This window comes from Bufo gargarizans, chromosome 4 (assembly GCF_014858855.1).
Source record: "Bufo gargarizans isolate SCDJY-AF-19 chromosome 4, ASM1485885v1, whole genome shotgun sequence".
NCBI classification, from domain to species: domain Eukaryota; kingdom Metazoa; phylum Chordata; class Amphibia; order Anura; family Bufonidae; genus Bufo; species Bufo gargarizans.
The window spans coordinates 312902727-312915104 of record NC_058083.1 but is presented as its reverse complement, the minus strand read 5'-3'; the positions used below and the strand labels follow the sequence as shown (position 1 = coordinate 312915104).

Below are 12378 nucleotides of genomic sequence, written 5' to 3'. Positions count from 1 at the left end.
TAATGTTATCATGCATATTGACACACATCATAACATGGAACTGTTGCAGTTATTGGTCTCTGTGGCAGCACTGAGATCATGGGCATGATAATGGCTGCACTCCCTTTATTTCCAGCGACTTGCTGAAATTGATTTCCTGTGGCCTGGCAGTGCCTTTAGCAAGTTTCAGATCTCTGATGCACCCTTTAAAGCTCACTTGAGTGGTCAGGCCAAACTGCTTCACGTCTTCTGCAGATAGAAGAGATAGAGGACTGATTAACAAAGGCTTATCCCTGTACAGTTAATTCTTTTTATGTCACAGGAATAAAAATCCAATGAACAGATTATACTTTATGCGGCTTTAACATTTAAAAGAAATGTAGCAGTTATCAAGAGTACAAGAAAAGAATCTAAAATTCATAAGCCCTGTCTGATAGCAATGTATCACATTTATACAAACCACTAAAACATATTAATACTTTATGTAAAATTACATGCTTATCCATTATATTTAAAACCTTTATTAAATATGTGCCAACTGTAAATGTGAGGCTCTTAAATGTACAATAAGCCACATCCCTGCTTGTCCTTCATTGAAAAAATCCACAACTCATGCCATCTCCTTCTTGTTCTTTCTATCCTTTTGCCTATTCTTCCAACTAAAACTTCCCAAAAGACATTGGTTGTTCGATACTTTTCAGCCATAAAAGTGAAGAATGTTGTTACATCTTGCAAGAAGAGTCCTAGGCACTACCAAATGAAGTATAAGCTGCTTTAGGCTGGTTTCACACGGGCGTTGCAGATTGGGTCCGGATGTGTTCAGAGTGCGTTCAGTAAAACTCGCACTATTTTGCAAGCAAGTTCAGTCAGTTTTGTCTGCGATTGCGTTTAGTTGTTCAGTTTTTTCCGCGCGGGTGCAATGCGTTTTGATGCGTTTTTCACGCGCGTCATAAAAAACTGAAGGTTTACAAACAACATCTCTTAGCAACCATCAGTGAAAAACGCATAGCACCCGCACTTGCTTGCGGATGCAATGCGTTATTAACGCATCCCCATTCACTTCTATGGGGCCTGTCCTGCGTTACAAACGTAGAATATAGAGCATGCTGCGATTTTAAAGCATTGCAGAAGTGATGCGTAAAAAAAAGCTCTCATGTGCACAGCCCCATTGAAATGAATGGTGCCGGATTCAGTGTGGGTGCAATACGTTCACCTACCGCATTGCACCCGCGTGGAAATCTCACCTGTGTGAACTCAGCCTTATTTGATGTTTTGGAGTGCAGGCCTTTCTCAAGCTGTATATGCAGTAAATGCTGAAAGATTGATATTTATGTCTTATGTGCTCCAAATAATGCAGCTTATACCTCATTTGTCAGCTTCTTGGATTTTTTGCAAGTTGGATTTCTTGGGGGGGAGGGGGGGCTGCGGTGGGTAGGCGGGGGTGTTAGCTGTCTACTTCTCCAAACTAACCCGGTGCGCACATTATTCATTTGTATATAGTATTTTGATACTGGTTCTGTTCATACTACTATAAGAGTTTATTCACACAGTCTTTTTATAGTTCTGTAAGCTCTAAGTTGTGAAGAGCCATAATCATACACCAATAGAAGTCTATGCTCTACTGTACTTCCATATGCCTCTGTTTTATATGGTCGCATTTTATGAGGTTCTCTATGAATCATGTCAAAATAAAAGTGGTAAATTACATTGACCTGTGTTACAGAAGCATACTACCCCCCCCCCCCCCCTTACTATAGTAGGCTGCAGTACAGTGCACCATGCTGTGGCACACAGAGAGTACAGGCCCCTTGCATACACTACTACTGTGTTCATGAGGCCTTAGGGTTCATTTTGTTGGAATTCAAGTTGTTATCCTATCTGCAAAGGGAGCTTCTTAATATCAAAGTTCTCAAAAATGAGTGACTTAAAAACTTAGGGGCATATCTATTAAGACTGGTGTTTTCGACGCCGACCTTAATAAGCCCTATAGCGGGTGATGGATGCATAAATTCAGTGCATCCAGCACAGCTTCTAAATGTAAGACAGCAAAAGTGGCATGTATCTGGTCATAAATGACTCCCTTAGCAATTATAAAAATACCTGCCACAAATATGTAAACTGATACCCCAAAGACAACAATAAAAATGAGATAATACACTTCTCAGAAAATACAGGAACCTCTATAGGATTTGGAGCCATACCACTTAGAGCCATAGTCAGACACCATAGGTTACCAAAATGGCATGAAAGAAAGCAGGACATATGTGTAATCACATCTCCTATTTTCCTACTTGAAGTCCCCTGATGAGAGGGGAAACATCTGGGGACAGTGTTAAACAGGATCACACAGGGCCATACCACAAGGAGCAGAAGTACCCTTGTCGGGGCAATACCCCTGCAGTTAGAATGCGACAGTTAAGGAATTGCTAAGGTAAGTTTCTTAGAATACAGGTCAAACCTAGCACTTGCTTAAACCGTATGCCCCCACTGCTCACCACAGGTTTGTACCTCATCCAGGAAGAACCATTTTGGAAACCAGATACACCATAAGGCATGGAGCTATCACTGCGACCAACTGACATGTGAGTGCCATTACACCATGCTTTTTTGGGTGTGATGGTGTATGAGGTCAATATACCTTGAAGCCTATAGTGTCAAATTCAATTATTGTGGCTCTAAGTGGTAAAGGTTCATATGTAGATGAATCTGTATTTGCATACTAGTATTTACATTTTTCATGTTTTGTCTTTGAGGTATCATTGTACATATATTTCGTAGTATTTTAATATAGGCTAAGTTTTGAAGAAACTCGTTCTTTGAGAAATTGCACTTGAGTCTGAAGGACCACTCATAGATTAAGGGAGCCATCATAAGCATCATGGCTCCAGTAATTAAAATGTTCTACATAGATGTATTTCAAACCTTATTTGAACATGACAATAACCAAATCACTACTAGTAATCAATCTGGAAAGTCAATTTTCCTAGGATTCACTTTGCACTTTTCCAGTATAATGCTGCTGACCTTACTGTGCTTGATTCACACATTAACTCTCACAAATCAACTACTCTTTCATGTCAATTTCCTTGTGAATGATGTCTGCTAAAACTCTTTCCTTCCCTTCCATATTATTATAACGGTTACCATGTTACTTTTTTTTTCTTAACAATGTAGGTTTCATAGTTTGAAGCTTTCTGATGAAATTCAGCTCTTGAAAGAATGCTTATATTACTGGTTTTAATTCAAGTTAACCTTTCATGGAATGTCATTATTATAGTATTGAGGTCACTGAAAATTATATCATGCAGCAGGAAGAATATGTTCTTGAAAAAGTAAGGAAATGAGAAAAACGAAGTTTTTTTTTATAGAAAAAAGGTTACATTTTATGATAGGGCAGGGATGAAAAGACTGATTACAATGAATTAATTCTCTACATCTCTGCAATATATATTTAGACTGTAGTAAATTTATATGTCAAAATGTAAAAATAAAAAAAATTAGCATGAGAATAGTTCTATAAAGTAAACTTTAAATGAAAAGATGGAGGGGATGCAGTGCTTCTCCGAGAGCTGGACTTCTTTGATTCTTGACTTGTAGACATTAAGATCTCAGACTACGTGAGCACTACAGTACCATTGCAATAGAATGGACGACTCCGATGATGGCCTGTGTTCTTAAGTGTCTTCATGTGCATGCAAAAAATCAGTAATCTACTCAGGGCCAACCAGAAGAGCTCAATCTTACTAGAATCTGCATAGTCTGCAAGTCCTGCAATATTTATTTATTTATTTGCCAAATGAAAAACACACAACAAAAGTTGGAAACTCAAAAAAGTTCTATGAAGATTATACTGATTACTTTACACCATCTTGGTTTAAGCATAACTATTAGCACCTGGAAGCTAGGAAGTACTTACCGGGATATCCTCCTACAAAGACTGGATCATTGGTGTCCGTTGATGTGGATGCAGCATTTGGACTTGAGGCTTCTACTTTGTTGTTATCAACAATCATCTCTAAACGGTGCTTTATTTTATTTGCTGTCACTTTGTGCCACTGTCCATCACACAAGCTACCTGGCACCTCAGGTTCATAAACTGCAGTGAAACGTCCGGCTCCGTTATCAGCATGGAAAATAAGCTAAGGGAAAAGTGAGGGAAATTGCATATGTTAGCACACATAAACATAATCTAGCTAAATATACCGTATTTATAGTTTCCTAAATCATGGTCCATCTTAGAACGATACAAAACTTGTCCTATTCTGTGGTTAATGACAAAAACAATATTTGTTGCATGAAATGAATACTGCATATTGAAAATTACAAACTTGGTTTATTGAAATAGTAAACATGGTTCATGACAACCCTTTTAATACTGAAGATGGCCTTGTGACTAGCTGATCACTGCCAAAAAGGCTTCAGCAACCACAAAAATTACACTCGAGGAGGATGCGGTTGGTCAAATGTTGCAGGGAAAATGTAGCGTTACATGTTGGCCTTTTAAATGAATAGCTGCCAGTTTAAAGGGAATCTGTTTGCAGTTTTGACCATGGTAAACTTCTGACTGCACTAGATAGCTGGGGAACATAGAACATACCTTTTGTGGAGATCTTATTATCAAGGGTACTGAGAATATGATCATTTATTCTGCCAGATTCTGCCGCTTAAAGGGTTTTTCCAGGATTTTTATATTGATGGTCTATGCTCAGGATAAGCCATCAATATCAGATTGGCAGGAGTCTGAATCCCCCACAACTCCAACAAACAGCTGTTCCTGAGTAGCTCCAGTGTCAGATAAAGGGACTGGAACAACACAGCTCCATCCATTATGTGTAGTGGATAGAGCTGGTTACTGTTGCACTGCACCTGGCAATAGAGCTACTTGGTAACAGCTGATTAGTGGGGGTACGTGGTGTTGGAACCTCAACGATCTGATATTTATGGCCTATTTTGAGGATACACCATCTAATATATATATATATATATATATATATATACATCCAGGAAAACCTGTTTAAGTACACTGGAGGTGGAGCTTTACTGTAAAGTCCACTCTGTCTGCTCTGAGTGACAGCTGTAATGGTCTTCTTAGAGCAGAGGGGAGGGGCTGTGAACCAGCTTGTTGCAGATAACTAGTGTTAAGTGAAAAATTTTGGGAAAATTCGATTCACAACAAAGCCGAATTTCCTCGTGCTTCATGGTAATGAATTGATTTTCCCTGAAATGGTTTAAGAGAAAAAAAAAATCATAATTATCTCATCTGTTACATACTACAAGCACATTTAAAAAAGCTTAGTAATCTGGAATGTCCATCTGATAACCCATAATGTTTCACAATATGGCATCTGCTAGATGCAATGGATTACATTTTAGTGTGTATAGCAGAATAGTTTATGTTCTAGATATTTTACTTTATTATATGAGATAGGACTTCCTTTATTTAAATTAAGAACCCATGAAGAAAATATTCATCTACTGTACAAAGAACAAATTCAAGAATACCAGATGATTTAGATCTAATTGTAAATTCAGGATGAAACAGTATTTTATAGTAACGTGATATGCATTTGTGAGTAAAGATATGCCACTTACTTTACCATCCACCATTTCAATGCCCAGTCCATCCATCTTTTTACCACTGATACCGATAAGAACACCATTAGTCTTGGTTGTTCGGAATTCTAATTCTATTAACAGATCTGTTCCTACTTTAAAAGCTCCCACTGAAAAACAGAAATCCAGTAAACCAAATGATTTTACAATGGACTCAATGCTAAATAGTAACATATAGTATTAATAAACTGAAAAATCTGTCCTATTTCTTATTACATGTTATGAGGTTCCCAGTAAAATATATGTACTCCATATGGAGAAATCTGTAGGTCCCTGACCAATCTCTCAAAATGTTTCAAGCTAAAGGAAATGAAATTGAACATGACATTGAAGATATGTACTAGTAAGTTTGGCAACCTGGTTTGGAATAAAAGCGTGATGACATAAAACTACAGGCTGGAACTACCACCTTTAACACTAAAATTGCAGTGGGTTGTTCAGAACATTTAAAATGTTCGAAGTGACTGCATATTCTTATCTGATCAGTATAGTAAAAGGTGGCTGCAGAGTCCCTATGTGTTTGAAATCCAGTCTACACTAGAGTCACACTGCACAAGCATTATGCATGAGGAAAAGAGAGCAGGGTGGAGTGCCCATAGACCCTACATGGAAATTTCCCGGTTGGCTGTTTCCCAGGGGGCTGACCAAGCCCTCCTCATGGCCGCCAGCCAGGTACATACAGATCTGATGCTTTTAGCATTAATTAATGTAGGAGCATCAGGCACTCATGCAACTAGTCAGTTTCTGCAGGTGCCCTCCTAAATTCAACTGTATCTCCACCCTCAGGACGATAGTACAGTTTTATTCTGCGACACGGGTGGCAGTATTTTGTGCTGCACTGTGGTATTTTGTTCTGCACTACCAAATTGCTCACCCCACCTACTTATTGTCCCATCCTACATGTGTTGGCCCTGATTGCCCAGTCTTCTGTTAGTTTGGCACCAACTACAACATGGGGCCAATAGGTTTTACTCCAGGGCCACTTTAAGTTCCAGTCTGCCCCTAAAAGAGAGGAATCTTCAAAAATGCAACCTGGGAAGAAATATTTATATATTGGTCCAATAAAGAGTGCAATGATTCCAAATACTGATGGGTATTGTATGCATGAATCTCATGTGCCCAGAAAAGTAGTGCAATTGAATATTTGAACATTTGATACACATATGTGTTCATAGATATTAGTGTCTCCTTATCCCTATGCTCATCCTAGCTGCTTGACCGACCACAATAAAGATTCCACATTTAAGGATTAAGAAGAATGTCTTTTAAAAAATGGCCACTTTTTCTCTTGCATGCCTCATTGTAATAAAATATTACTGATATATAGTATATAAAACCAATTACCTGTCTTTGCAAATCCTGATCCGTCAAAATATGTTCCTTTCTGAGGATTTGCAAAACATGAACCAACGTTAAAGCTAGAGGTAGGTTTATTAAAGTCTGTATTTCCTTCTACCATTCTAAAATTCCGGATGCAGCCATCAATACTATGGAGAACCTGGAACGAGACAAAAAAAGGAAATGTTCATGTAAATGCTATAACCAGAATAAATGCAGTGGGAGAGATTTACTAAATCAAAATGTGCCCAAATTCTGGCGTAATCTGCAGCAGAAAGCTGGCATACATTGTTTTAGACACTTTCTTTTAACTCGTATGACAAGACGTGGCTTAGCAGTAAGTGGTGTGGTTCACAATGCAACAGTGTGTCATGCACATCTGGCATTAAGTAAGCCAACTAATAGACTATACAATCTATTTATCATCCAGCATCAGCCACTGTGACAAATCTGGCACATTTTAGAAATAGTCTAGTCTAAGTTTACACTGTCTAAAAAGTTGCCAAAATGTCAGTACACTTCAAGGTTAGGGCTTATATATTAGAAATTATCAAATTGATTCTTTCAATTTGGAATTTGTCCCGAATTTTCTAAAGACAAAACAAAACAAAACAATTTATTTTTTTTGTATTTCGGGTGAATAAGAAAGAGAGACACTAATATTCTTCTCTGGGTTTCAGGGAAACATATATGCTATGTCAGGTGGCTACTCTTATTCATTATGGATAGCACCTAGTATGTTTAAATAACATTGTAGGGCAGGCGATGCTGTGCTTGGTTTGTGGGAAAAATCTGTGCAAATATATTATTCTGCTGCAAAGGTAATTTGCATATCCTTGGGTCTCTGGAAGACATATTGAGATTTCCTTCCCTGACTAGCTGAGTCTTTCTCATTCCATCAGATATGGAATGAGACATGCTAATTTGCATAGATTTTTTACCACAAACAGAGAAGCTATCCCTAGCCTACAATACACCTCTCTCACCTAGGTACAATATAAATGTAAACTGTTACAGGCCACTGTGCTTTGTGCAATGTGTCCCATGTAATGTGACTGATGACATCACTACACTGGACAAGCCAGTGCCACATCTCATTGGCCAGCACTCCTGATTGAGGCACGCTCCTCTACAAACAGCTCCACCAGCATTGTTGTCATATCCATAACTTTGCTGGCAGTCGCTCTCCCCAGCAAGCCGCACCGCCGTCATCCTGTTTCCATGGCATCTGGCCAGAAACCAGGAGTGCTGGCCAATGAGATGTGGCACTGGCTTGTCCAGCATAGTGATGTAATCAGTCACATTACATGGGACACATTACACAAAGCACAGCCTATTTAACACAGGCTTTTGCTGGCCACAGTTCCTATGATTGTTTTCTGTACCACACTAGCCCTAGTTATACTTACTTTGACCTCTGGATTTCTGACCTCTGCTTGCTATTTTACTAACCCATTTGCCTATTGATTTGGACTTTGACATGACTTTCTTGTGTGACCTTTGGCTTGGTATGACCTCGATTTCTGGTTTCTGGTTTCTGATTTGGGCTTTGTTTGAATCCTCTTGGAATTGATCTCGGCTTGTACATTTGTATCTCAGTGTTAGTTCTGCTCTGGTTCCCTTGTACCTTATTGTCCATTATCCACTCTGTGCCTTTGTCATTATCTTTTACTGTTCCATACTCCCCTGCACTTAGTAGGAGAGGGACTGATGTCCAGTTGTGGGCTGTTACCTTCGTCAGTGGGTAGGGACAAGGGGGTGCAGGTGGAGTTCATGGATTTTCTAATCCCTACCTAGACATAAACTCTGTATAGTCTAGCTAATATATTGAAATAAAGGTAGTAAGAAAATAAACTACGATACATTTCAACAAGAAATAAATGACAACAAATGTATAGGGTTGTTTTTAGGTTATTATAGACAAATATGCCCCAGTGTCCACACTATGCAGATGATGAAGAAGCGTTCCCATGAAACATATTTTTGGAAAATGAAAACCTTATGTCCCTTGCAACATATTTTTGTGGAAAATATAAACCATATGCTGAATAATCTGATATAGTAAATTATACAATAAATTATCTGACTACCAATAACATGAAAAATTCAAGACCAATTTACGTGTTAATGCTGCAAGCCATTAAACGGGAAAATGCAGAGTTTGAAATAAACTGTAGAAAATAACAAGAATCAAATGTACTCTAAAAATCTTGCTCTCACAGTCACTGCTTAAAATGTAATAAAAATAGTCGGACCAACAGCGTGCGCAATAAAGAACAAAGGAAATATAATATCAGACTATGGTCTTACCGGTCCAATTCTTTTGGTAGTATAATTAATAGGCAATCCGCCAACGTACAGCATGCCCACCACATCCAGAATGTCTGCTTTCTTTGGACTGTTTGTACTGTTTGCAATTCCATCGACAAATAGATATCCTGTCTGCTTTGTTCTGAATATGTTTATCTTGGAGGAAAGCAAATTTAATAATAGTCAGAGATTTTTGTTAGACTGGAAGTAAGTAAAATAATTCCCCTTAACACATCATTTCTTACATGGTCTTGGATTTTTGTATGCTTTTACTGTATATTTCATTACGTTAAGCTGTTTACCAAAAGCTGTGATCACATGATTATTTTCCCTTGTGCTAAATGAATTATATGACACATCAGTAACACTATTCCATTCCCTTAAAAAACAATGTCCTATTTTATTACCTAAGCCTAATGCTGACTGCACAAGTAGCCTAAGGATAACAAGCGCAATAACACAATAGCGCAATAACACAATAACAGCATAATAATTTACACCTTTCCTAGCCCTGTTTACCCTTCACGCAGACCGTCAGAAGACACAGCTTAATGAAATGCTACTACTATTAAACAAAAATCAATAAACATGCTTGATTCTAATTCATAGGAGTTATTCCTCATTTAGACAAGGGGAATTGTACACTCTATTACATGTCACCTTTTGCAACCTTCAAATTCTAATGTTATGTGATGCAAAGTAGATAGGCCACCACCAGAGCTGGCTAATATCATAAAACAATGTAACCTCTTCTGGAATAGTCTTGATTTTATTGTACTGCAAGTCAGTTTTGGAATCATTATAATGGTGTTGATAGGAAATACCCATTATTCCACTATACTTGTGCTCAGCAAGGAACAGATTTTACATCAACTACAGAGGAACTGTTACTGTTTAGTGCTAAATCTGTAATATATTCTCTGTAGTAATCCAAGGTCTGAAGAAAAATTTTCAGGTTGTGCATTGCCAGGACAGCAATAATTCTTCACTTCCAACTTGTCTATGAATATAGTAGGGACACATACAAACTATACCCTATATTATTATACATATACCTCATCCTGGAGGTACTGTCTGTAAACAAATAGCAATGGCAACCAGCAAACAAAGCTCAGCAGATGAAAGCTGATCTTCAGGGGTGTATGAGGGAATGCCAAGGTTACAGCCATACCCAAGGCCTAACACCTCAGGGCTAGAAATAATATGAGGACCTTGGAAGAACCTGTTAGAGATAGATTCAGTTTACACCTATGCTAGCATATGACTTGTTGCTGTTAGCAGAAAATACCAGTTTTTTTGTTCCCCAAGCTGGATCTGTAATCCATGTACTGTTACATGCATATATATGCATATTATAGTCTACCTAGGGATGGATATTTATTGACTTCATTCATTCCAGTAAAAATGATCTGCTGATGTAGATATAATCAAATTGGTTTAATTTGGGAGCCAAGACCAACAGTAATTTTGAAAAAAACGTGTCACATGCCTCTCTGCTTCTCTCTGTCTTCACTAGGGTGGCCCAAAGACCAGTATATAAGCTTCTTCACCCATTATAGAGCACCATAATATCTCTCTAAAAATTTACAAATAACTGAGAATGAAATTAATTATCTGCAGAAATCAACTTTTTGGGCCTCTGTGCAGCTGCACTGGTTGCACATATAATACTATATGTCTGCCTCTAGATGCAACTTTCTAAGAAAAGCTCTAGTAATTTCAATGACCACATATTCAGAAGTTGTACCAGAGAGGCCAGACTCAGATGAGTGATGTTAAACTCTTCCATGTTCTGGATGCTAAAAATTGATAATTTTTTTCAAATAGACCTCACAGATGGCATTCATGTGCCGTCTATTTTTATCACGCACCCATTCATTGACTTGAATCACTGAGTCTTGCACCAAAACTGGACCTAAATAGAGCATGCTGCACGACACAATGGTCCTTGGGTGAAATCCCACATGCGATTTTACCCGTTGACTATAATGAGTCAGTGTTCAGTCAGTGTGCTGTCCGTTCCACACTCAGACTGCACAAGGACTGGAGAATCGCTCATCTTAAAGGGCATCTGTCAGCAGATTTGTACCTATGAACCTGTCGGACCTGTTACATGTGCACTTGGCAGCTGAAGGCATCTGTGTTAGTCTCATGTTCATATGTGCCCGCATTGCTGATAAAAATTAAGCTTATATATGCAAATTAGCCTCTAGGAACAATGGGGGCATTGCCTTTACACCTAGAGACTCAGCTCTCTCTGTAATTGCCATGCCCTCTGCACTTTTATTGCCAGGGCCAGGCAGTGAAAGCGTTATCATACCTGGCTCTGAGAGTAGAGCCTCTAGGTGTAATGGGAACTCCCCTGTTGCTCTAGAGGCTCATTTGCATATATTCAAACATCATTTTTCTTAGCAACATATAGACATGGCACCAACACAGATGCCTTCAGATGCCAAGCACACAAGCAACAGGTCAGACAGTTTCATAGCTACAAATCTGCTGACAGATGCCATTTAATGAGCACACTGATGAGAGTGCTGAAAATCCCTGTGAAGTGCTAAATGATTTTTGGATGCCATCTTTTAAAAAATTTGTAGAGGTCCAAGCTCACAGAGTTAACTACTAGTTAATAGTGTGAATTGTTTCCTTCAGTGAACATTTTTTCTCTAGACCAACTTATAAATGGTATATCATATCATACTGTAGTAGAGATTGATAACACGTATACCTTATGCCATTCTCCATCATTCACTCTTTGAGGCACCATTGTGGTAGTGTCTCCACTTCCCAGGTCATATCTAAAGTGTGCCATCCCTTCTTTAATCTGAATTGTGGCAAAATCAGCATGGTTGATTCGAGCCATGTAGAAGATCAAGCCTGAATCTGCCTTAGTGCGAAGCTCAAGTTCTATTGATAGGCTGCAAGTATATAAAGCATAAAACCATTGGAAAAACAATAAATGTAAACATTTGAGTTGATTTTTTAATAATGCTTTTTTGATACAGAGTTTGTCCAGGAAAATTAGCTAGCTTTTATTTCCCAGAAACAGTGCAACTTCTGTCTCTGTCTAGTAGTCAGCTGAATGGTGCTGCTTCTGGAAAAATAATGAAAAACTATTTTTTCTGATCTGGGAACAGT

General features: G+C 38.4%; 1 protein-coding gene across 1 annotated transcript in view; it reads right to left on the bottom strand.

The window, feature by feature from the left end:
• The window catches only part of LAMA2 (laminin subunit alpha 2), a 772405-nt gene continuing 760027 nt past the window's right edge, over positions 1-12378 (bottom strand). The window contains exons 59-64 of the mRNA XM_044291170.1: positions 11969-12158; positions 9241-9396; positions 6937-7090; positions 5572-5702; positions 3896-4118; positions 1-228 (exon numbers count right to left, since the gene is read on the bottom strand). Coding sequence (XP_044147105.1) covers positions 77-228; positions 3896-4118; positions 5572-5702; positions 6937-7090; positions 9241-9396; positions 11969-12158 — 1006 coding nt within the window. The 3' untranslated portion in view covers positions 1-76. The remainder of the gene's footprint in view (positions 229-3895; positions 4119-5571; positions 5703-6936; positions 7091-9240; positions 9397-11968; positions 12159-12378) is intronic.